This window comes from Arvicanthis niloticus, chromosome X (genome assembly GCF_011762505.2).
Source record: "Arvicanthis niloticus isolate mArvNil1 chromosome X, mArvNil1.pat.X, whole genome shotgun sequence".
Classification (NCBI taxonomy): domain Eukaryota; kingdom Metazoa; phylum Chordata; class Mammalia; order Rodentia; family Muridae; genus Arvicanthis; species Arvicanthis niloticus.
In genome coordinates this window covers 98,635,031-98,660,896 of record NC_047679.1, presented here as the reverse complement: position 1 = coordinate 98,660,896, position 25,866 = coordinate 98,635,031, and the positions used below count along the sequence as shown (strand labels likewise).

At 44.3% G+C, this 25,866-nt stretch overlaps 1 protein-coding gene, 2 non-coding genes and 1 pseudogene across 3 annotated transcripts; 3 read left to right on the top strand and 1 right to left on the bottom strand.

Moving 5' to 3' along the window:
* Positions 1–3,809: 3,809 nt before the first annotated feature.
* On the top strand, positions 3,810–3,919 carry LOC117695569 (U6 spliceosomal RNA). Its single transcript, XR_004604627.1, has one exon. It is a non-coding gene; the product is annotated as a U6 spliceosomal RNA (small nuclear RNA).
* A 3,863-nt stretch (positions 3,920–7,782) lies between these two features.
* On the top strand, positions 7,783–7,892 carry LOC117695571 (U6 spliceosomal RNA). The gene has a single exon (XR_004604629.1). It is a non-coding gene; the product is annotated as a U6 spliceosomal RNA (small nuclear RNA).
* Positions 7,893–11,784: 3,892 nt separating this feature from the next.
* LOC117695124 (F-actin-capping protein subunit alpha-1 pseudogene) lies at positions 11,785–12,717 on the top strand (annotated as a pseudogene).
* Positions 12,718–21,246: 8,529 nt separating this feature from the next.
* Sowahd (sosondowah ankyrin repeat domain family member D) lies at positions 21,247–22,787 on the bottom strand. The gene has a single exon (XM_034486288.2). It carries the CDS (start codon positions 22,706–22,708, stop codon positions 21,728–21,730), a length of 981 nt encoding a protein of 326 aa, XP_034342179.1. The 5' UTR covers positions 22,709–22,787; the 3' UTR covers positions 21,247–21,727.
* Positions 22,788–25,866: the final 3,079 nt, after the last annotated feature.

The following is a 25,866-nucleotide window of genomic DNA, read 5'->3' as shown; positions in this document are numbered from 1 at the left end:
AAAACAAATAAACTCTTCTGTGTGTAGTGGTTTAAGGCAGATCCTCTTTTTTTTTTTTTTTTTTTTTTTTTTGGTTTTTTTCGAGACAGGGTTTCTCTGTATAGCCTTTGGCTGTCCTGGAACTCACTCGCTAGACCAGGCTGGCCTCGAACTCAGAAATCCGCCTGCCTCTGCCTCCTAAGTGCTGGGATTAAAGGCATGTGCCAGCCACCGCCCGGCAAGGCAAATCCTCTTGAATGACAATCAAGACCACCAGGACAGAGCCACATACCCAGGCCTGGGCTATTAGCTCCTTAGAATACATGATAAATTGTTCTGTCTCTTTGGAAGGTGATACAGAACACACTAATCCATTTGCCATGGCCCAGACCCCACTTTGAACATCTGTAGCATACTTAATGTAGCTATGGGAGGAATATCAGTCCTTCTGAGGACTAGAAATCTCCTTACATGAAGGGCCCTCATTTCTCTACAGCTAACCTTCCCCTCTCTGCACATGGGTTTCCTCTCCTTTCCTCTCCTCCCTGAAGAGCCCCTCTCTGCTGTCAACTGGACCCTTCTACAGACTGCCTGCAACCAACTAGGTCAGGAGAGCTGCAGGAGATGAGGCTGCACCCTCACATATGCAGGGGAAGATAGCTCCCTCATCAAGTCTCTTCCTACCTTGAACAAAGTATCAAATATGGACTAGATTGACGGGGACCCACTTCAGGATGGATACTTTCTCTACAGGATGATGGGAGGACAAGGGCAGAGTTGGGTTGCTACTTTTCATTCAGTAATGAACTCTCTTTGCCCTGTGTTCCTTTGTTATCTGCTGTCCATGCTCACCTTTCTGTCTTAAAGTTTAGGCTCCCTCTCTCCTCTTGTTCTGTTTTACTTTTCCACTTACTACAATTTAAAATTTTATTTTATTTTTTAAAGCTCTCATGCATATTAAGTTACTGTAGTTTATGTGTCTAGCCACTGTTCCTGCATGTATGTCTCTGAACCCAACGGATGAAGTCCCTGAGGAGGTCAGAACATACATTGAATCCCCTGGAACTTGAGTTCCACATGGTTGTCAGCAGTCACCTGGGTTCTGAGAGTCACAGTTGCTTCTTGTGGAAGTGTATTCACTCACTGCTCTTAACTGTTGATCCATCTCTACAGGTCAAATTAATTTTATTCTTCATGGGTGTGTCAGTGTGAGTGTGTGCAGCAGAGTGCAGATGTCCAGGGGTCAGAGTCATAGGATCACTGAGATCCTGTGGAATTACAAGCTGCTGTGTTGTAGCCATCTGAGGTGAGTCCTGGGAAGCGAACTTGTGTCCTCTGGCACAGAAGAAGGTGTTCTTAAATACTGAGTAATTTCTCCAAGGGCTAAGATTTATTTTTAAAATCTTGATTTTTTTTTTAAAAAATTTGCTGGTGAAGATGGTATGTGTGTGTGTTGTGTTTGTGCTTGTGCCTGTGTGTGTATCTAGTGTGTAGGTGTGCATGTGTGTGAGAGTGTGTGTTGTGTTTGTGCTTGTGTCTGTGTGTGTATCTAGTGTGTAGGTGTGCATGTGTGTGAGAGTGTGTTTGTGTGTTGTGTTTGTGCTTGTGTCTGTGTGTGTATCTAGTGTGTAGGTGTGCATTGTGTGAGAGTGTGTTTGTGAGTCTGTGTGTAATTTGTGTGTGTTAGAGTGTGTGTGAGAGTCTGTGTGTAGTGTGTGTGTGTCTCCATATGAGTAAAGGTACCCACCTATCCAAGTCCCTGGAGCTGGAGTCACAGGTGGTTGTGAACTGTTCAGTATAGAAGCTGAGAACTGAACTAGTGTCCTCTGTAAAAGCTATAAGTGGTCTTAACCATTGAGCCGTCTCCCATAGCAAACATTTGCTAAGGGTGTAGTCTCCATCTTTAAGGGCTGGGATTACAGGCATGCATCACTATGCCCAGGCTATGCAGTGCTGGCATGGAGTGAACTCAGGGCTTTCTACATGGCAGACAAACATTCTAAACATGGGCTGTATTCCCAGTTCTATCCTTGTAGTGGTGATTCCCTTTCCCCATGGGCTGGTGACAATGAGCACCTTTTGACATGGTTCTCAGTCATATGTTCCTCTTCCTTGTAGAAATCTGTGGTGAAGACCAGGCTGTGATGGCACATGCCTTTAATCCCAGCACCCTTAGGAGGTAGATGGCTGAGTGTGAGCCTAGCCTTGAGTTCAGAGTTCCAGGACAGCCTGGGCTACACATAGAAACCATATCTCAAACAAATACACAAACCACACACACACACACACACACACACACACACACACACACAATCAAGCAAATAGTCATGCATAGAGGCATAGAATTAAACACACATAAGCAACAAAAATGAACTGTTTAGTAAAGTACTTTCATTTCAAATTCATGATTTTAGTATTTTTGTTGTTAAATTAAAGAGGCTTATTTATAATCAATATCACATCTATGCTACTTTTTGATAGGGAGCATCATTATGTAGCCCAGGATTGCTGAAATTTGAGATTCCAACTGTCTTAGTATCCTGAGTGTGGAGAAAACAGACTGTTATCTTAGGCTTGCCCTGATATACCATTTATTGGATATACCTATACAAATGCCTTTTAATATTCTGTGGTTTTATGCCCCATGAGATGTTTTGTGTTTTGTATTTTTGTGTATTTGTGTATGTGTGTGTGTCTTTGTGTGTGTCTGTGTGTAAGAGAGAGGGAGGAGGGATGTAGGGATGGAGAGAAAGAGAGAGAGAGAGAGAGAGACAGAGAGAGAGAGACAGAGAGAGACAGAGAGAGACAGAGAGAGAGACAGAGAGAGACAGAGAGATTTACACATAATCAAAGACAGATCCTTGTGACATTAACTAATCCAAGTGAAATTACTGACACTGAATGTTGGAGTGTTTCATGTTTACATGTGTGTTTCAGATATGGCCTTGTGCAGAGCCTCAACTAGTCTGGAGTTGACCATGCTCAAGCCAGAGCCTCAGGCTAGCTTCCAGGTTCCAGCATAGTTTACATTATGTTTAAAATGCTTACTTTGTTTTTCTATTATATGCATGCAATATTGTCCTCATGTATCTGTAAGAACTATGTGCATGCCCTGGTACCCTCAGGGGCCAGGAGAGGACATAGGATTTCAGGAACTACAATTAAAGAAGGTTGTAAATGGCCATGTGGGTGCTAGCAACTGAACTTGGGTCCACTGTAAGAGCAGCAAATGCTGTTAACCATGAAGCCATCTACTTCTCCAGCCTTCTGTTTTTGTATTTAATCAGCCAGAGTGCAACTAGAGAAGCAGAACTCAGGTGATAAATAGGAAGAGGCTGACCTCCAGCCACTGGCTTCTGTACTTCCAGGCCTTACCAAAGCATCTGGTAATCAGTAGGACTGGTCTTCATGAAACACAGACTGAGCCCACCACACTTCCCCAAGGTGTATGCTGTATTTGCCTAGGGCTGCCTTCTACAGATGAAATTCTTTCACCAGGGATAATAACCCCATCCTAGATAATAACCCCATCCTACTCTTAAGACTGCCAAGTTGATCACATCAGTCCCTCAGGTCACTTCAGAGACTCTTTATTATACAGAGTGAGGTCACATGGAACAGCCCACAATAAAGCATAAGTTTGGATTTGTTGAAAATCTGGGCCCTAGAACCCAGGCAAACTCACACACCAAAAGGAAAGTTGTGTCTTCAAGGGAGGCTCTAAATCCAGGACTCCTCACTGTTTGACCAGGATCCATTGTTTTATGGTTTATGGATTGCTGGTGGGTACTGTTGTGATGACAAGGTTTTATTTTGTGAAATATTTTTGTGTGTTCACATATCCTACAGCACATATTCAAAAATTAGAACAGTCCAACAAAGCTTAGCATGTCCCTTGAGCAAGGAGGACAAGAAAATGTGTGAATCAATCCATACATTAAAAACAAATAAACTCTTCTGTGTGTAGTGGTTTAAGGCAGATCCTCTTTTTTTTTTTTTTTTTTTTTTTTGGTTTTTTCGAGACAGGGTTTCTCTGTATAGCCTTTGGCTGTCCTGGAACTCACTCGCTAGACCAGGCTGGCCTCGAACTCAGAAATCCGCCTGCCTCTGCCTCCTAAGTGCTGGGATTAAAGGCATGTGCCAGCCACCGCCCGGCAAGGCAAATCCTCTTGAATGACAATCAAGACCACCAGGACAGAGCCACATACCCAGGCCTGGGCTATTAGCTCCTTAGAATACATGATAAATTGTTCTGTCTCTTTGGAAGGTGATACAGAACACACTAATCCATTTGCCATGGCCCAGACCCCACTTTGAACATCTGTAGCATACTTAATGTAGCTATGGGAGGAATATCAGTCCTTCTGAGGACTAGAAATCTCCTTACATGAAGGGCCCTCATTTCTCTACAGCTAACCTTCCCCTCTCTGCACATGGGTTTCCTCTCCTTTCCTCTCCTCCCTGAAGAGCCCCTCTCTGCTGTCAACTGGACCCTTCTACAGACTGCCTGCAACCAACTAGGTCAGGAGAGCTGCAGGAGATGAGGCTGCACCCTCACATATGCAGGGGAAGATAGCTCCCTCATCAAGTCTCTTCCTACCTTGAACAAAGTATCAAATATGGACTAGATTGACGGGGACCCACTTCAGGATGGATACTTTCTCTACAGGATGATGGGAGGACAAGGGCAGAGTTGGGTTGCTACTTTTCATTCAGTAATGAACTCTCTTTGCCCTGTGTTCCTTTGTTATCTGCTGTCCATGCTCACCTTTCTGTCTTAAAGTTTAGGCTCCCTCTCTCCTCTTGTTCTGTTTTACTTTTCCACTTACTACAATTTAAAATTTTATTTTATTTTTTAAAGCTCTCATGCATATTAAGTTACTGTAGTTTATGTGTCTAGCCACTGTTCCTGCATGTATGTCTCTGAACCCAATGGATGAAGTCCCTGAGGAGGTCAGAACATACATTGAATCCCCTGGAACTTGAGTTCCAGATGGTTGTCAGCAGTCATGTGGGTTCTGAGAGTCAATTGCTTCTTGTGGAAGTGTATTCACTCACTGCTCTTAACTGTTGATCCGTCTCTACAGGTCAAATTAATTTTACTCTTCATGGGTGTGTCAGTGTGAGTGTGTGCAGCAGAGTGCAGATGTCCAGGGGTCAGAGTCATAGGATCACTGAGATCCTGTGGAATTACAAGCTGCTGTGTTGTAGCCATCTGAGGTGAGTCCTGGGAAGCGAACTTGTGTCCTCTGGCACAGAAGAAGGTGTTCTTAAATACTGAGTAATTTCTCCAAGGGCTAAGATTTATTTTTAAAATCTTGATTTTTTTAAAAAAAATTTGCTGGTGAAGATGGTATGTGTGTGTGTTGTGTTTGTGCTTGTGCCTGTGTGTGTATCTAGTGTGTAGGTGTGCATGTGTGTGAGAGTGTGTGTTGTGTTTGTGCTTGTGTCTGTGTGTGTATCTAGTGTGTAGGTGTGCATGTGTGTGAGAGTGTGTGTTGTGTTTGTGCTTGTGTCTGTGTGTGTATCTAGTGTGTAGGTGTGCATGTGTGTGAGAGTGTGTTTGTGTGTTGTGTTTGTGCTTGTGTCTGTGTGTGTATCTAGTGTGTAGGTGTGCATTGTGTGAGAGTGTGTTTGTGAGTCTGTGTGTAATTTGTGTGTGTTAGAGTGTGTGTGAGAGTCTGTGTGTAGTGTGTGTGTGTCTCCATATGAGTAAAGGTACCCACCTATCCAAGTCCCTGGAGCTGGAGTCACAGGTGGTTGTGAACTGTTCAGTATAGAAGCTGAGAACTGAACTAGTGTCCTCTGTAAAAGCTATAAGTGGTCTTAACCATTGAGCCGTCTCCCATAGCAAACATTTGCTAAGGGTGTAGTCTCCATCTTTAAGGGCTGGGATTACAGGCATGCATCACTATGCCCAGGCTATGCAGTGCTGGCATGGAGTGAACTCAGGGCTTTCTACATGGCAGACAAACATTCTAAACATGGGCTGTATTCCCAGTTCTATCCTTGTAGTGGTGATTCCCTTTCCCCATGGGCTGGTGACAATGAGCACCTTTTGACATGGTTCTCAGTCATATGTTCCTCTTCCTTGTAGAAATCTGTGGTGAAGACCAGGCTGTGATGGCACATGCCTTTAATCCCAGCACCCTTAGGAGGTAGATGGCTGAGTGTGAGCCTAGCCTTGAGTTCAGAGTTCCAGGACAGCCTGGGCTACACATAGAAACCATATCTCAAACAAATACACAAACCACACACACACACACACACACACACACACACACACACACACACACACAATCAAGCAAATAGTCATGCATAGAGGCATAGAATTAAACACACATAAGCAACAAAAATGAACTGTTTAGTAAAGTACTTTCATTTCAAATTCATGATTTTAGTATTTTTGTTGTTAAATTAAAGAGGCTTATTTATAATCAATATCACATCTATGCTACTTTTTGATAGGGAGCATCATTATGTAGCCCAGGATTGCTGAAATTTGAGATTCCAACTGTCTTAGTATCCTGAGTGTGGAGAAAACAGACTGTTATCTTAGGCTTGCCCTGATATACCATTTATTGGATATACCTATACAAATGCCTTTTAATATTCTGTGGTTTTATGCCCCATGAGATGTTTTGTGTTTTGTATTTTTGTGTATTTGTGTATGTGTGTGTGTCTTTGTGTGTGTCTGTGTGTAAGAGAGAGGGAGGAGGGATGTAGGGATGGAGAGAAAGAGAGAGAGAGAGAGACAGAGAGAGAGAGACAGAGAGAGACAGAGAGAGAGACAGAGAGAGACAGAGAGATTTACACATAATCAAAGACAGATCCTTGTGACATTAACTAATCCAAGTGAAATTACTGACACTGAATGTTGGAGTGTTTCATGTTTACATGTGTGTTTCAGATATGGCCTTGTGCAGAGCCTCAACTAGTCTGGAGTTGACCATGCTCAAGCCAGAGCCTCAGGCTAGCTTCCAGGTTCCAGCATAGTTTACATTATGTTTAAAATGCTTACTTTGTTTTTCTATTATATGCATGCAATATTGTCCTCATGTATCTGTAAGAACTATGTGCATGCCCTGGTACCCTCAGGGGCCAGGAGAGGACATAGGATTTCAGGAACTACAATTAAAGAAGGTTGTAAATGGCCATGTGGGTGCTAGCAACTGAACTTGGGTCCACTGTAAGAGCAGCAAATGCTGTTAACCATGAAGCCATCTACTTCTCCAGCCTTCTGTTTTTGTATTTAATCAGCCAGAGTGCAACTAGAGAAGCAGAACTCAGGTGATAAATAGGAAGAGGCTGACCTCCAGCCACTGGCTTCTGTACTTCCAGGCCTTACCAAAGCATCTGGTAATCAGTAGGACTGGTCTTCATGAAACACAGACTGAGCCCACCACACTTCCCCAAGGTGTATGCTGTATTTGCCTAGGGCTGCCTTCTACAGATGAAATTCTTTCACCAGGGATAATAACCCCATCCTAGATAATAACCCCATCCTACTCTTAAGACTGCCAAGTTGATCACATCAGTCCCTCAGGTCACTTCAGAGACTCTTTATTATACAGAGTGAGGTCACATGGAACAGCCCACAATAAAGCATAAGTTTGGATTTGTTGAAAATCTGGGCCCTAGAACCCAGGCAAACTCACACACCAAAAGGAAAGTTGTGTCTTCAAGGGAGGCTCTAAATCCAGGACTCCTCACTGTTTGACCAGGATCCATTGTTTTATGGTTTATGGATTGCTGGTGGGTACTGTTGTGATGACAAGGTTTTATTTTGTGAAATATTTTTGTGTGTTCACATATCCTACAGCACATATTCAAAAATTAGAACAGTCCAACAAAGCTTAGCATGTCCCTTGAGCAAGGAGGACAAGAAATTGTGTGAATCAATCCATACATTAAAAACAAATAAACTCTTCTGTGTGTAGTGGTTTAAGGCAGATCCTCTTTTTTTTTTTTTTTTTTTTTTTTTTTTTTTTTTTTTTTTTTTTGGTTTTTTCGAGACAGGGTTTCTCTGTATAGCCTTTGGCTGTCCTGGAACTCACTCGCTAGACCAGGCTGGCCTCGAACTCAGAAATCCGCCTGCCTCTGCCTCCTAAGTGCTGGGATTAAAGGCATGTGCCAGCCACCGCCCGGCAAGGCAAATCCTCTTGAATGACAATCAAGACCACCAGGACAGAGCCACATACCCAGGCCTGGGCTATTAGCTCCTTAGAATACATGATAAATTGTTCTGTCTCTTTGGAAGGTGATACAGAACACACTAATCCATTTGCCATGGCCCAGACCCCACTTTGAACATCTGTAGCATACTTAATGTAGCTATGGGAGGAATATCAGTCCTTCTGAGGACTAGAAATCTCCTTACATGAAGGGCCCTCATTTCTCTACAGCTAACCTTCCCCTCTCTGCACATGGGTTTCCTCTCCTTTCCTCTCCTCCCTGAAGAGCCCCTCTCTGCTGTCAACTGGACCCTTCTACAGACTGCCTGCAACCAACTAGGTCAGGAGAGCTGCAGGAGATGAGGCTGCACCCTCACATATGCAGGGGAAGATAGCTCCCTCATCAAGTCTCTTCCTACCTTGAACAAAGTATCAAATATGGACTAGATTGACGGGGACCCACTTCAGGATGGATACTTTCTCTACAGGATGATGGGAGGACAAGGGCAGAGTTGGGTTGCTACTTTTCATTCAGTAATGAACTCTCTTTGCCCTGTGTTCCTTTGTTATCTGCTGTCCATGCTCACCTTTCTGTCTTAAAGTTTAGGCTCCCTCTCTCCTCTTGTTCTGTTTTACTTTTTCCACTTACTACAATTTAAAATTTTATTTTATTTTTTAAAGCTCTCATGCATATTAAGTTACTGTAGTTTATGTGTCTAGCCACTGTTCCTGCATGTATGTCTCTGAACCCAACGGATGAAGTCCCTGAGGAGGTCAGAACATACATTGAATCCCCTGGAACTTGAGTTCCAGATGGTTGTCAGCAGTCATGTGGGTTCTGAGAGTCAATTGCTTCTTGTGGAAGTGTATTCACTCACTGCTCTTAACTGTTGATCCGTCTCTACAGGTCAAATTAATTTTACTCTTCATGGGTGTGTCAGTGTGAGTGTGTGCAGCAGAGTGCAGATGTCCAGGGGTCAGAGTCATAGGATCACTGAGATCCTGTGGAATTACAAGCTGCTGTGTTGTAGCCATCTGAGGTGAGTCCTGGGAAGCGAACTTGTGTCCTCTGGCACAGAAGAAGGTGTTCTTAAATACTGAGTAATTTCTCCAAGGGCTAAGATTTATTTTTAAAATCTTGATTTTTTTAAAAAAAATTTGCTGGTGAAGATGGTATGTGTGTGTGTTGTGTTTGTGCTTGTGCCTGTGTGTGTATCTAGTGTGTAGGTGTGCATGTGTGTGAGAGTGTGTGTTGTGTTTGTGCTTGTGTCTGTGTGTGTATCTAGTGTGTAGGTGTGCATGTGTGTGAGAGTGTGTGTTGTGTTTGTGCTTGTGTCTGTGTGTGTATCTAGTGTGTAGGTGTGCATGTGTGTGAGAGTGTGTTTGTGTGTTGTGTTTGTGCTTGTGTCTGTGTGTGTATCTAGTGTGTAGGTGTGCATTGTGTGAGAGTGTGTTTGTGAGTCTGTGTGTAATTTGTGTGTGTTAGAGTGTGTGTGAGAGTCTGTGTGTAGTGTGTGTGTGTCTCCATATGAGTAAAGGTACCCACCTATCCAAGTCCCTGGAGCTGGAGTCACAGGTGGTTGTGAACTGTTCAGTATAGAAGCTGAGAACTGAACTAGTGTCCTCTGTAAAAGCTATAAGTGGTCTTAACCATTGAGCCGTCTCCCATAGCAAACATTTGCTAAGGGTGTAGTCTCCATCTTTAAGGGCTGGGATTACAGGCATGCATCACTATGCCCAGGCTATGCAGTGCTGGCATGGAGTGAACTCAGGGCTTTCTACATGGCAGACAAACATTCTAAACATGGGCTGTATTCCCAGTTCTATCCTTGTAGTGGTGATTCCCTTTCCCCATGGGCTGGTGACAATGAGCACCTTTTGACATGGTTCTCAGTCATATGTTCCTCTTCCTTGTAGAAATCTGTGGTGAAGACCAGGCTGTGATGGCACATGCCTTTAATCCCAGCACCCTTAGGAGGTAGATGGCTGAGTGTGAGCCTAGCCTTGAGTTCAGAGTTCCAGGACAGCCTGGGCTACACATAGAAACCATATCTCAAACAAATACACAAACCACACACACACACACACACACACACACACACACACACACACACACACAATCAAGCAAATAGTCATGCATAGAGGCATAGAATTAAACACACATAAGCAACAAAAATGAACTGTTTAGTAAAGTACTTTCATTTCAAATTCATGATTTTAGTATTTTTGTTGTTAAATTAAAGAGGCTTATTTATAATCAATATCACATCTATGCTACTTTTTGATAGGGAGCATCATTATGTAGCCCAGGATTGCTGAAATTTGAGATTCCAACTGTCTTAGTATCCTGAGTGTGGAGAAAACAGACTGTTATCTTAGGCTTGCCCTGATATACCATTTATTGGATATACCTATACAAATGCCTTTTAATATTCTGTGGTTTTATGCCCCATGAGATGTTTTGTGTTTTGTATTTTTGTGTATTTGTGTATGTGTGTGTGTCTTTGTGTGTGTCTGTGTGTAAGAGAGAGGGAGGAGGGATGTAGGGATGGAGAGAAAGAGAGAGAGAGAGAGACAGAGAGAGAGAGACAGAGAGAGAGAGACAGAGAGAGACAGAGAGATTTACACATAATCAAAGACAGATCCTTGTGACATTAACTAATCCAAGTGAAATTACTGACACTGAATGTTGGAGTGTTTCATGTTTACATGTGTGTTTCAGATATGGCCTTGTGCAGAGCCTCAACTAGTCTGGAGTTGACCATGCTCAAGCCAGAGCCTCAGGCTAGCTTCCAGGTTCCAGCATAGTTTACATTATGTTTAAAATGCTTACTTTGTTTTTCTATTATATGCATGCAATATTGTCCTCATGTATCTGTAAGAACTATGTGCATGCCCTGGTACCCTCAGGGGCCAGGAGAGGACATAGGATTTCAGGAACTACAATTAAAGAAGGTTGTAAATGGCCATGTGGGTGCTAGCAACTGAACTTGGGTCCACTGTAAGAGCAGCAAATGCTGTTAACCATGAAGCCATCTACTTCTCCAGCCTTCTGTTTTTGTATTTAATCAGCCAGAGTGCAACTAGAGAAGCAGAACTCAGGTGATAAATAGGAAGAGGCTGACCTCCAGCCACTGGCTTCTGTACTTCCAGGCCTTACCAAAGCATCTGGTAATCAGTAGGACTGGTCTTCATGAAACACAGACTGAGCCCACCACACTTCCCCAAGGTGTATGCTGTATTTGCCTAGGGCTGCCTTCTACAGATGAAATTCTTTCACCAGGGATAATAACCCCATCCTACTCTTAAGACTGCCCTATTGATTAAATCAGTCCCGTAGGTCACCTCAGAGACTTATTCATTCAGTAATGAACTCTCTTTGCCCTGTGTTCCTTTGTTATCTGCTGTCCATGCTCACTGTTCTGTCTTAAAGTTTAGGCTCTCTCCTTTTGTTCCAGGACAACCAGGGCTACTCAGAGATTCCATATCTCAAATTCATACACACCTACACATGCACACACAGCCATGCATTGACACATAAAATTAAGTAACTAAACAAGCATACACAGTAAAAAGAAATTTATAGTAAAGTATTTTCTTCAATTGAAATTCATGTTATGGGGCTGGGCCAGAGCAGCCAAGATGGTGGACTTTGAGGATCGGGTGTCGGATGAGGAGAAGGTAAGCATAGCCGCTAAATTCATCACCCATGCACCCCCAGGGGAGTTTAATGAAGTATTCAATGATGTCCGGCTACTGCTTAATAATGACAATCTTCTCAGGGAAGCGGCAGCACATGCATTTGCCCAGTATAACATGGATTAGTTCACACCTGTGAAGATAGAAGGCTACGAAGACCAGGTCTTAATTACAGAGCATGGTGACCTTGGTAACAGCAGATTTTTAGATCCAAGAAGCAAATTTTCCTTTAAGGTTGATCATTTACGGAAAAAAGCAAGTGACCCGCAGCCAGAGGATGTGGATGGAGGCTTGAAGTCTTGGAGGGAATCGTGTGACAGTGCTCCAAGAGCCTATGTGAAACATCATTATTCCAATGGCTTCTGTACTGTTTATGCTAAAACTATAGATGGGCAACAGACCATTATTGCATGTATTGAAAGCCACCAGTTTCAACCCAGAAACTTCTGGGATGGTCACTGGAGATCAGAGTGGAAATTCACCATCACACCACCTACAGCCCAGATGGTTGGAGTGTTCAAGACTCAGGTTCATTATTATGAAGATGGCAATGTTCAGTTGGTTAGTCATAAAGATGTGCAGGACTCAGCAACTGTTTCTAATGAAGTCCAAACTCCCAAGGAGTTTATTAAAATCATAGAGAGTGCAGAAAATGAGTATCAGACAGCTATTAGTGAAAATTATCAAATTATGTCAGACACCACGTTCAAGGTCTTGCGCCCGCAGCTTCCAGTTACCCGCACCAAAAACGACTGGAACAAGATACTCAGTTATAAGATTGGCAAAGAAATGCAGAATGCTTAAAGGCCATCTGTAGGCGTCTCCAGTACATGGAAAGAAAAGGATTCAACTCCGGTGTGGTCATATGATAAATACATGATTTATAAATAAACAAGAGTGATATTTTGCTAGTTAACAAAGTTAACAGATCTTCTAGCCTCATGGAATACTGTTGAACCTACAGCACTGTCTTGATTCTTTCGTGTGTGTGTGTGTGTGTGTGTGTGTGTTCTCTGCTTTGTAATTTTCTGTTATCACTATATTTACTTGTAAATCTTTTTTTTTTAATTCTGCTACATTTAATGTCAAAGAGATATATCCTGAAGTCATTTTACTGTTTAGAAACTTTCCTAGCCATGAAGTTCTATGACTGTTTTTTACAGAGTGTCTATCTGTTGAGTACTTTTTACCCCTATGCATTCAAGCATGTCCAGTACTTCGGTGGCTTTTAGTTATCCACCAATTGCTAAAGAGGCTATGCTACCAAGAGCTAAGTTGACAATACACTCCTTCTCTGTCTGATTGCTTGATCATTTATAGCATCTCACAATTGTAGCTTTCAGATTTGGATTGGGGCTTTGGGGGTCCATGTTGGGAGGCAAAGGAAGTTTCCTGGAAATTCCATGGCAGCATCTTCTCTGGGGACTTGTTTTTAAATCCAAAGACTTGAACCACGTCCCCTGCACATGAATGTTTGCTTATTTTCATTTTCTCATTGTCTCCTCCCATCTAGTTCTCTTGTAACCATGGATGTCTGTAAGAAGAGCAGCTTAGAAAAAAGCATTGAGAAACCAGGGTTGTCAATCACATGGGTCTGTTTCCTTCAGTGGAAAGAAGTAAATGATGCCTGATCACTAGAAAGCTGGAGTGGTGTGGTTACACAACCTGATGAACCTCTGCTCTTCTGTTAAGAACCAGCCTCCACCTTAATCTCTCCTACCCCACCCCAATAGTCTGAGCATTGTTTAGGCCCTAATACTGGCCTTTGTCTCTCAGTGAATAGAACTTTATGCCTGTTGCATATCCTTCCTCTCTAGGCCCTAGCCCTAAGTTCTGTTTGTCAGTAGAGTTCATTTTTATTGTAAAGGTCACAGGTGCTTTACTACTTTGCAAGGGAGTTAGATGTAGCCAGCCCTGAAGCTTTGCTATAAGAATTGTCACACAGAGACTCCCCACCCCCAAAGTTCTACTTATGTTTAAATGTGTGGAAAAATTAAAATACAAGATCAGAGTCTAGAAGTAGTTTTTTTTTTGTTTGTTTGTTTTTGTTTTTTGTTTTTTGTTTTTTTTTTTGGTTTTTCGAGACAGGGTTTCTCTGTGTAGCCCTGACTGTCCTGGAACTCACTCTGTAGACCAGGCTAGCCTCGAACTCAGAAATCTGCCTGCCTCTGCCTCCCAAGTGTTGGGATTAAAGGTGTGCGCCACCACCACCCAGCCAGAGTCTAGAAGTCTTGATCCCGTCTGGCCAAGTCTGCCTATACCAAGTTTTCATTCTTATCTATCCTGGGTCCACTTTTCCTGCCAGTGACAATGCGTGCAGGAATGCCTCAACAGATGCTGGCATTTTTAGAAGAGTTTTGCCCATAGTATTGTTCTTTCATATTTGAGAACTGCTGACATACTGTAGATGTAGTAGAATATAAACTTTAAAACACAGACATTGAAGGAATAATAGGTATCATTGCTTTATGCTCTCTGGCAGGATTGTTCTGTAAGCAGATGAATAAACAGCTGTGTCCCTCACAAAGCTATAATGAACCAAAGTGAAAAGGAGGGCTTCCAGGCAGTATCTGTCTGTCAGAACCTGGAATTTCAGAGCATGCTAGTGCTTTCTTCTAAACAGGATGTAAAATTCATTCCAAGTTACTCTTTCTCCATCCTACCTGCCTAGAACACATATGTAACTGTGATATAGCTACCTTCCCAGGTATATTGGCAGGTGTGTGTGTGTGTGTGTGTGTGTGTGTGTGTGTGTGTGTATGTGATCTCAGAACACACAGGTAATGTGATACGACCTATGACAACAGGTAACGGTGGATTCATTTACATTGTTTACACTTCTATGACCAGGCCTTAGGGGAAGGTCAGTTTTTTAAAAAGAAACCAAGCAGTGTCTTCCTACCTGTCCCCAAATACAAGTTAAAACAGAAGAGTGTTTTGCTTCAGCTTTGTTTTCTCTCTCTCTCTCTCTCTCTCTCTCTCTCTCTCTCTCTCTCTCTCTGCTCAGTAATACAGTCAAGCAGGAGTTTGTTTGCAAATGAAAGCTGTGTAAGCATTTTTGTTTATTTCAAATAAAATATATTTGTATTATTTGTCATTCATACAAAAAAATTCATGTTATTTGAATTTTTGTTGAATTAGAGGGGATTATAGCTGATTTATATCATATGTGTTCCACATTTTATTTTTTGATAGGGTGTCTCTTTATGTACTCCAGGGTGTTTGGACGTTCAAATTCCCACTGTCTTAGTCTTCTCTCTGTTTGGTCTTCAGAGTGTCACCTCCAAGCTTGGCCCTCATATATAACTTTTTAAGTATGTGTTTACAAATTCCTCACATTCTGTGTTCCCACCTTTATTAGTCTGCAGTTGTGTGTTTCATATTTGTGTGTGTGTGTGATTGTATGCATTTATGTACCTCTGTGTACATGGAGCCAACGGTATATGTTAGGTGTCTTTTGTTATTGCTCTCCATTTATTTATTTATTTATTTATTTATTTATTTATTTATTATTTAATTGGAGGTAAGATTTTAAGTGAATCCATTGCTTTCTGATTTAGCTAGGTTATAGTCCAGCATGCTGTAAACTCCCCGTCTCTGTTTCCCCAGCAAGGTACTACAGAGGTATAGTTGCTTTGCTGACCTTTTGTATTGGCGCTGAGGATCCAAATACAGACTTCCTTTGCTATTGGACAAGCAGTGTACTCAGTTCCAGTGTTCCTTTGTTCTTTGAGACAGGCTGGCTTCAAGTTCACACTGATCCTCCTGCTGTGGCCCGGAATACAAGAATGTCGTTACCATGCCTGACTTTTATTCACTTTCTTGATTGTTGCTTTCTAAAATTTTCAATTTGTGAGCTGGTGAGATGGCTCAGAGAGGAAAGTGCTTGCTGCCAAGTCTGATGACCAGAGGTTGATCCTTGGGAGCTAGTAGAAGGAGAAAACCAACTTCTAAATATCCTCTGACACCCCCCCTCCCAAGAAATACGCAGCATACATGCATACATGCCCCAACACTCAATAAATAAATGTAATTTTTATTTTATTATTTATGTATTTATTTGTTTTTTTTTTATCAAGACAGGGTTTTTCAGCATAGCCCTAGCTGTTTTGGAACTGACTGTAGATCAGGCTAGCCTTGAACTCAGACACCCACCTATTTCTACCTCCTGAGTGCTGAGTGTGAGCTACCACGCCCAGCTCTAAAGAAGTAAATGTAATAATTTTAAATAAAAATTTAAAAAATTTTGCTGAACTTCATTTTATTTTTTTCATTTCTAATGTGCTTTTATGTGAGACTTTAGATTTCCATTGGCAATCAGTAACTACTTTTGGTTTTAGATTTTTGTTTTAATTTTTAAATTACCTGAGTACATATCTCTGAGTGTGGGTATGTGTACAAAAATGCAGATACCCTCGGAGGCCAGAAGTTGTTAGATACCTTGGAGCTAAAATTATTTGTGATTGTGAGCTATGCAGTGTGGGTTCTGGGAACTAGTCTCAGGTCTTCCCCAAAAGTAGGTCAAGCTCTTAACTGCTGATCCATCTCTCCTAATGCATAACTATATATTGAGTACTTCCACATTGCAGAATCTAGAGATTCCATGTCTAATACAACAAACTTGGTCCCTTTTGGCAATTGAGTCTAGTCAAAGCAGAAGGAATGACAATGGTAACTGCATGAATAACTAATAACGTATCCATCGTGATTAGGCATAATGTGTGTCACTTCAAAACTCATTTGTTTAAACCTAACCTAAATATATCCAATATACTGTAATAACCCAAGGGTGCTGGTATTAGGTGGTAGGTTGGTCTCTTGGGGAGACAATCAAATTATGAGGGGATCTGTGTCCATGAATAGGATTAATATTCTGTAAAACAGTCTTCAGCCAGAAACTGGCCTCTCTGTCTTCACATGTGAAATCTCACAATCCCAGAAGCTAGGCAGTCGAAGACCAGGGTACAAGCAATCTGCTTTGGTGTCTACTGAGGGCCCATCCCTCCTCATTTTTACAACGCCTGTAATCTCAGCATTCAGGAGACAGAGGTAGGGGCCAAGATGATCCTGGGCCAGAAGGCTGAAGATTGGATACTCCAATGTTTTGTAGTATAGGGACTTTCCAGGTGTTCAGCGGTCTTTATAAATTGGCTAAGTTTTAGAAGTTATGCTTAGTCTTGTGTGTGTGTGTGTGCGTGTGTGTGGGTGTGTGGGTGTCTCATAGTCCAGGCTGCATCTGTTCCTCCTGCCTCTGACTCCCAAGTGCTGGGATTACTGACATGTACCACCACGGGTAATTTATGTGGCACTGGGGATGAAACCCAGGATTTTTTACACACTAAGCAAACATTCTAACAATTTAGCTATGCCTGTCCCCCAAGTCATCCCCTTTTTCTTGTTCAGTTAGGAGAAAAGATAGGGAGGCTGGAAGCACTGGACATGATATGTTAGCTGGAGTAAGGGCATTTCTATAAATAAATAGGGTTAAGAAATGAAGGGCATGTATAGCTTTCTTATCTTATCAGATTTCAGACTTGGTTTGGACCCCCATTTATGACTTCACTGGAAACAATATCTGCATATTTAATAATTGTTGGACATTTAATAAAAGTTGCTTTTGCAAGACTTGAACCTATGCCCTTGTGCATGCTAACCAAGAACTCTACCACCCGAGCTATTTACCTAGCCTGCTTTAAAAACTGGACATCTATGATTCCAGGACTCAGAAGGTTGAGGCAAAAGATTACCTTGAATTGGAAGCCATGGTTGGCTGACAAAGTGAGTTCCAAGCCTTGTGGAGAGAGAGAGAGAGAGAGAGAGAGAGAGAGAGAGAGAGAGAGAGAGACTCTGCCTCAAAACAAAACACGGTATGAATATATTTTAAAAAGAGAGAGATGTGGTGTGTATATCTGTAATTCCAACACTTGTAGATAGAGGGAAGATCAGTTTAAGGCTAGCCTTGGCTATCCAAGACCCTCTATCAAAATAAACAACTCCCTGAGGACTAAAGGTGTATGTCAATAGTGAAGCATGTGCTTCATGAAAGAGACCCCAGCACCAAAAAAAAAAATAAAATAAAAAATAAGTCAAGGTCCATAGGTTATGGAGAATGTCAGCAGAGCCACCAATGTCCCTGGCACATGTGGAAAATGACAAGTAATAAACATAAAACCTGTTTCTGTTCTATCTTTCTTTTGCAGCATGGTCTCATGCAGTCTAGCCTGGCACTGAACTCACTCTACAGTCAGGGATGGCCTTGAACCTCTACTCACCCTATCCCCACTTGTCCACTTCTAGGATTGCAGGCATGTACTAGCATGGTAGGTCTGTATAGCAGTAGGAATCAACCCAGAACCTCATGCATGCTGAGGAGTTGCTCTTCCAACTGAGTTATAGTTTCCGCCCTAAGGTGAACCCATTTTAAAACTGAGATAATGTATTTCAGCCACAAGATTCTTTCTGATCTACCCTGGCCTATAATACGATGTCACCACATGTCCTGCTGAGCGTCTTTCACTGCCTCCTGTAGCACGTTTTCTACTCCCCATGTGTTTCTAGTGTTCTATTGTTGGCAGAGGCTGTGGAGTCTGAACAGCTCTCTCGGAGAATGTATTGTTACTGTTTTACTGACGAGGAAACTGCACCTCAGAGAGGTCACTAGCTGAGACTCAGGATTTGAACTCAGTGTAGGCTGGGCCCTTTCTACTCCATCAGTGAGACTGAAATTTCCTCCAGAAGCCACCTGTCTATCTAGGAAAAAGGGGAGTGGGGAGTGGAAAACCTCCAGCCTGCTGCAATCTGAGGAGTTCCACATTGCCAGTTCTGTATAGAGGGCTTCTAAGTAAGCCTCATTGGAGTGCAGGCATAAAGAACAACAGTTCTCAACCCGTGGGTCGCCACCCACCCCTTTTGGAGTCATACCACCTTTTCACAGGGGTCGAATGTCAGATATTCTGCATACCAGATATTAACATTACCACTCATAGCAGTAGCAATGAAAATAAATTTATGGTTGGGGGTCACCACAACATGAGGAACTGTATTAAAGGGTCACAACCTTAAAAAGTTTGACAACCACTGGTGTAGAAAGAAATAACAGATTCAAGGTGCTGCCTCACGGGAGTCTTCCCTGGCTGAAGCATGACTTTCCTTGAAGCATTGCTCAAGGGATACTTCGCTTGAGAGTCCTTTGCTTTCCTTTCTCCCCAGCACACCAACCAACCTCCCTGTGACCCCAGAGTTATCACTTTACTTCTCCGCTTTGAGACCTTTGCATGACTCCCAAGTATCTTTTTGGCTAAATTCATCAATTTGCCTCTTTTTAGCACAGCCTAGGAGGCCCGTTATGATCTGGAGTCCCATCTGCTTTTCCAGCCTTATCATTAACCACTCCCCAGCTCCCATCCTGCCAAACTGACTGGCAGTTCCTGGCACTTGCTACATTCACTGGCCAGCTCCCACTCATCCCCTCCCCCCAGCCTCCCATACCTTTCCACCGTCCTCCCTAGAAAGCCCATGCTGCTCCTGTCCCTGCGTATCAAGTCAGGTCCTACCCCCTTTGCTTTGCCTGCACCCGTTTCCTAACTCTCTTGCTTCCCTGACCCATTCTTGCTTTTAAAAGGTCTTTCTTGCCTGCCTTGTCCAGCACTTGAGTTTAATTTTGCATCATTTTCCTACCTCTGTTTCTCATAGAATTCACTCTTTTGGTGTGAGCATACCAGTGTTGCCTCCAAGAGCATACCAGAAATGCCAATGGCTTGATGCTAGGCACAGAGCATTTTCAGCATGGGATTGGATCCTTTGCAGCCAATCCTCAATTTTACTTGGAGTTGATATGTGGCCATATCACAGTGATGAGAAGAATCCAGTGGGAAAGAAGAGCTAACTACAGGATAGGCTATGGGAAGCCACTCTGAAATCTCCCAGTTTCCTTCAGTTTCTTGGAAGGAGCAGGGTGTTCATCTCAGGTCCTCAAATCTGCTGATTGTTAAGATGCATAAGCTTCTTATTTTAGACAGCCAACATAGGTGTCCCCAAAATGCTCACTACATGATAATCTTACCTTATGACAGAGTAGACACATGGCAGAAAGGCTCGGCCAGCCCCACCCCCACAAAGTCCAACTCACCTTGGCAACTGGAAATGAGGTATGGGGTGGGGACCACAGTCCAATATAAATTAGCCAGTTTACATCTAAAAATGGGCACAGGGATAAAGGGACTAAGGCCACATGCTAGTGGCATTTGATGGGATCTAGGAACTGTTCCCCTCCCCCTTCAACCATTCCTAGACAGTTTATTCATAAGCAAAAAGAAATTATATGTTACACTGTGCCAATATATCGCAGACGTATTTCCTAGAGACACTTAGACAGCAATAGGAGAGGGCTGGGTCATCCTGTAGACAAGAAGACACTACAGGGTCACTACAGGAAAGTAGGGCAGCTCCCAGCACACGAGGGACAAACAGGCTCATGAGGCAGGCAGGGGTGAGGAGGCCTGGGATGTATGGGCTCACGGTAAGACTTATGAGCTGTTCTGTAATGATTTGGTTTGCCCCTGGTGTTCAAAGATTGGGCTGAGGGGCTGGGAGTACAACCGTCTGTTGAAATGCTATGGAAGCATCCAGGGATCAAGCATTAAAAAAAAAAAAAAAAAAAAAAAAAAAAACAAAAAAAAAAAAAACAAAAAAAAAAAAAACAAAAAAAAAACAAAAAAAAACAACACTGTTCTGTAAAGCAGCATGGCTTTCTAGTCACCAGCTATCCTCCTCCCCCCTCCCCCCACACACACACTTCAGCCGAATCAATTCTCCTGTGCTTTGCTTCATTCATGCTGCTTCTGAATGGGAGCAATTTTCCAAAACTACAACTTTCATATTACACTTAACTCAAAAAAAAAAGTGTGGATGAGAGCCAGGCTAGCTTGGATGAGGAGAGTCCTGTCTCTACTTGAGTGGGCATGTCTAGTTGGAGGACACAAGGTGACTCAATTACTGATTTACAATGAACTATTGAAAATATAAATTTGATGGCTTTCCCTTTTCATTACCCTTGGGCTTCCCTCCAGGACAACTCTTCTAGGATGAGACAGGTGCGTAAAGCCAGCTGTGGATGCCAGGGCTGAAGAAGCAGGGGGACTGTGTGTTTCTACTCAGAGCCAAGGTGAATGTCAGCCCTTTGGTGCAGGGCTTCTGATCATTTGCCCAGAGGATGAAGCCCAGAGCCTGCCACAGATCGCAAGCTTGACGAGATCGATTGGTGCCCTCTTCCCTGCAAATGCAAGTAGATCCCCTTACCCCATGGTTAAGGAAAAAAAAAAAAAAACAGACACTCAAAGACAGCTTTGTTATGTGGGGGGAAATCCCCTTTAATGTACTTAAGAACTCATCCATGATATATTAGACTCTGGGAGACTGGTCAGGCCTGGTCAATCTCAGGAGCAGGTTGCTAGAGGGTAACTCTATCAGCACATGGAGATATTTTAGCAGCAGACCCGGGCCAGCAGGTATTAGGCATTTGTTCTGCATTAGTAGTTTACAGTCTTAAATTATTTTTCTAATGTTTTCAATCTACCCAGAAAAGGCTACTAGAAGCTTAACTCCCCCTTCTCTTCCAAGGAGGATCACGAGCCCCTTTCCAAATGTCCAGAGTCCCACAGTATTGGGGCTGGGTACCAGGGCCAGCCTGGTTCTTTGGTTTCTTTCTCTATTGATTGTTCTGGCAGTTAGCTAGTTAGCTGCAAGAGACCTGGGACAGGACTAGGGGCCCAGACGAGGTCGGTCTACCCATTCCAGGCCCAAGCTGCATCAGAGGAGCATCTACTTGGGTGGGGTCAGGAACAACCTAAGAATGAGCTCTCTAGTCCATGTCACCTTCAACGATCCTGGGTGAAGGGGAGCAGATGGCGCAGAAGCCCATTGCCTTGTCTTCCCTGATTGCCTGATGCCTTCTCCTTGGCTGACTGAGATGCCTCTTTGAAGTGTATTCCCATGGACTTGATGCGCGATGCACTCGGGGTGCGTTTCAGCCACCGGGTGGTGGTGGTGGTAGTGCTGCTGTTGTTGTTGGCGTTTTCGCGCTCTCTGGCGCGTTCTATCTCCCATTCTTCTGCACCGGACAGCTCCCTGAGGTTCAGAGAAGCATCGGGCCGCAGATAGTGACAAGGTCGGTTGCCACTGTGATCTCGACGCGAGGGGTCAGCACCCAGGGCTCCCACCAGCACCTTGATGACCATATCATGGCCTTGTAGAGCCGCCAGGTGGAGTGGCGTGAGGCCACCGCTGCCAGGGGCGCTCACATCAAATGGCAGTCCCTGGCGCTGGGCAAAATCGTGCAACAGAATGAGCTCCTCGTGGCGCCCGTGCTTTGCCAGCCAGTGCAGCACGCTGTAGCCCGTGATGGGGTCCTCCCGCATCAGCAAGCTGGGCTCAGCCTCCAGCATCTCCAGCAGCACTTCAAAGCGGCACTCGGCGGCCGCCAGAATCCACGCGTGCTCACGCGGCTCGAGGCACATTCGGTTGCTGCCCTGTCCGCTTGAGCGGCGGGACCCAGGCGCAGCGGGCTCCAAGTGCTCCTCCGACAGCCACCCGGCGGGAGCCGCCCCCTGCAGCCCCAGCAGCTCCCGCAGCGCCCCACGCCGGCGTGCCCCGCTTACCCCGCTCACCGTCAGGGCGCTGTGGAAGCTTCGCTCCTGGGACAGGTTGGCACTGTCCGCGACGGCTTGGCCCTTGTACCTGCCAAGGCTATGGTTGTCCTTGCTGTGGGAGCGGAGCTGTGGGGCGCTGGGAGCCTCCGACTCAGCTGGCCCGTCTGAGGCTTCGGGCAGCGGGTTCCCGTCTTCTAGGGCCTGGGCCATGATCTCCCAGCCGCCGCCGGAGTGGCTCTGGAGTCTAGCGTTCGTTGGCCTTCCAAGGGCCCCACAGGGAGAGGAACTGGAGCTGGCGGTGGGGAAGGAAGCGTCTTGAGCAACTGGACTCCGAGGGAGGGAGCGAAGAAGGGGAGGAGAAGGACCGGTGGGAGGGAACAAGCCAGGAGAGGTTGCCTTTGTGGGCGGTGGGGGGCGTGGAAGGGTGGGGCCGTCCAGTTGCGTCCCCCGCACCGGCCAGGCGTCTACATTCTGGGTACCACATCACCAGGAGCGCAGCGACCTCAGGACGCGGCAGGCTTCACTCCAAGAGACCAGGTGAGCGGTAGCCAGGCCTCCCGCCCCTGGCTGGCAAACTAGGGAGAGTGTGGGGCGGGTACGTGATGCTCTGGTCACCCCGGTTCTCAGCATCCCTGCAGCTGCTGGGGTGAAGAGGTCCCAGACCGCCTCTTGTCTGTGGACTGATCTGGGTTTCAAGTTTCAGTGTTCAGGAGCACGATCTTGGAGCATCAGGGGCGATCGCTCCCCACCCTTTTCTTCTTTCACCCTTTTCGCTTCAGGAGTCTTTCCGCACTTTGTCCCTGTGCTCCTTCTCTCTAAGCCTTCAGGGAGGCAGCCTGGCCTTCTGACTCAGGCTCATCTACCCTGCTCTTTCTGTAACCTTGACCTTCTGCGCAATAGCACAGGAGTGCTGTCGGGGATTCCTGCTGAGAAACTTGAGACCAAGGATCCGGTTGGAGAGGTTTTCTCCAGAGCCGCGGAAGATCTCTGCCTGACTCTGCCTTCTCCATTACTTTTCTGGGTGGCTTTGAAAAAGCAGCTGCAGGTGAGTCTGACCCAGCGCCACAGACACACAGCTGTCTTCTTTACAGCTTCATTCATCTCTGGTATTTCCTTAAGAAACTTGCTGACGTCAGTAAACGCATAGCTTTTAGTTTTTTGAAGAAGGTGGATAGTTACTCTTTTTTATTACAACATTAGACTACTCTTAGTCTTTCCGTTTACCAACGGATGATTTTGCTGTTTGCTTGATTTTTGTTTTTATTTTGAGGCAGTATCTTTGAGACAGGCTGTCCAGGAACTACAGGTGAACCTCCCTGCCTCTGGTCTCAAGAGACGACAGTGCTTATATTTTGGAGACAGGGTCTAATGTGGCCAAAGCTGGCCTGGAACTCAATATGTAGCCAACAAAATTGTTGGATTTCTGATCTTTCCTTGTCTTCCTCTCAAGTTCTGGGAATACAGGGTTGTCCCCTCCCTTGAGACAGTAGTTCTTACCCCCTCCACAGTGTTAAGGAACTCTGCCGGCAAGCTAGAGGAAACTAGCTTTTGAACCAGGGAGGGACACAGCCATGATTCTGGCTGTGTTTGGAAGATGATGTTGGGAGAAGTAGAGGCTGGAAGCCAGAGTATTCAAGCAGTCCAGATCAGGATGGGTGGTGACTGAGGCCAAAGCCAGCCCTCTCATCTGGCACTTACAGTGGCACCAGCCATGGACAGTGTCAGACAGTGACTTTTCCTCCTTGCTGTGCAAATATTAAGGGCCAGCTCTAAATGTCTTGAGTGTTCTTCTGTGACAGTATATGAATTTTAACTTACTTTAAACAATATTTACTCTGCACTAGACACTGCAAGATGCCTGGTAGGTGTTACTTCTTACTTCTCCCCATGGTCTTTGGGGTGAAGAATGATTCCTACTTTCAGTTTGCAGAGAACTTAGACCACTTGCCCAAGGTCACCCAGCAGGAAGTAGCAAAGTAAGTAAGTGTGACACGGTAGCCTTTGTTCTGGCACAAAGAGACTGCCAATCAAGCCAGGTTTATCTGCTGCAAAGCACTCACACAAGCACCAAATTGCAGCCAAATGGCTGAGCCAGACCTAGCTGAAGCTTTCCCCTATCTCTCACTTGTCCTTCCCTGCCTAGGTCACCCTCCCTTCTCTCTCTTTTAAGTTAATTAGTTGATTTTGGGTGCTTTTGATATTAGGGTCTTATATAACCCAGGTTGGCTTTGATCTTCGGATCCTCCTGACTCCACCTTCTAAGTGGTGGAATTACATGCCTCTGTTACCATGCCTAGCTCTGTTTTGGTTTTGAGATAGGATTGTTTCACATAGTTCCGGCTACCCTGGTAGTCACTGTGTAGTCCTCACAGGTCTGGAGCTCTTAGCAATTCCCCTGCCCCAGCCTCCTGGTTCTTTAAGCTTTTTACCCTTTAAGCTTTAAGCTTTAAGCTTTAAGCTCAGCCTCAGTATCCACCTTATCCAACCAGCCTCCTCTGCCCCAGCTCAGAATGATGCTCTTATTTCCCAACCCCTGTTTCTATGAACCCACTGTCACCCAGAGTAGAGGTTATTGCCTATGATATTTCCCTTCTTTCTCAGACAGGTCAATTGAACTCTGAACTGTTTGATAACTGTACCAATCTATCCTTGTGTATACTCTGTATTTGCAAAACAAATAAATAGGTGCTACTTTGCTCTGGTTTGGCAGCTTAGGAGACTGATTTTGTGTGTATGACCATGTGAGTTTGTGTTGAAAGGGTCCATGCCAACTCGTATCATATCACTGTATCACACCAAATCTACAGGACTTAGCAAGTCACTGATTTGCTCAATTTATAAAAATAAAGAAAAATAGTGATTAAGTTGAGTTTTTCTTGAGCCAAATGACCAAAGCTACCCCTTTGCTTCTGTAAACTACTTAAAACCAGGCCCCGTCCCAGGCCCCGGGCCCAAAGTGGATTTCCAAACTCTTGGGCTTTCATTTTCAAAATGAACTCCGATTGACAAGCAGCTATTCTGTTGCTCTGGAAACTCCCCTCCATAACCCCAAATCTGTAAACACCAAACCGCATGCATGCACACTCACATACTTCCAGAATTTGTGAACAGCTGCAGCAATATTTTCTTTAAATCAAAATGCCAGCATGTAGAATGCAGGATGGAAGAAAGCTGGAACTATTAATTGTCCTTGCCACTAAGCAAGCAGCTAGCTGCCTTCCTATCAGCATTAATAATATCGCTACTTCCAGCTCAAAGACTGCAAAGGCAGGCACCTGCCCAGCAGAACACACCCATGACGCACGTGCTCTTGTTGAATTCCATTTCCAGAGACTGAAGCCGTGTTGCCTCTTGGGTAGTTTGTTTCA

What these genes read in the sequence shown, in the direction of transcription:
- Sowahd (XM_034486288.2), bottom strand. Translation starts at nt 22,708, where the DNA reads ATGGCCCAGGCCCTAGAAGACGGGAACCCGCTGCCCGAAGCCTCAGAC.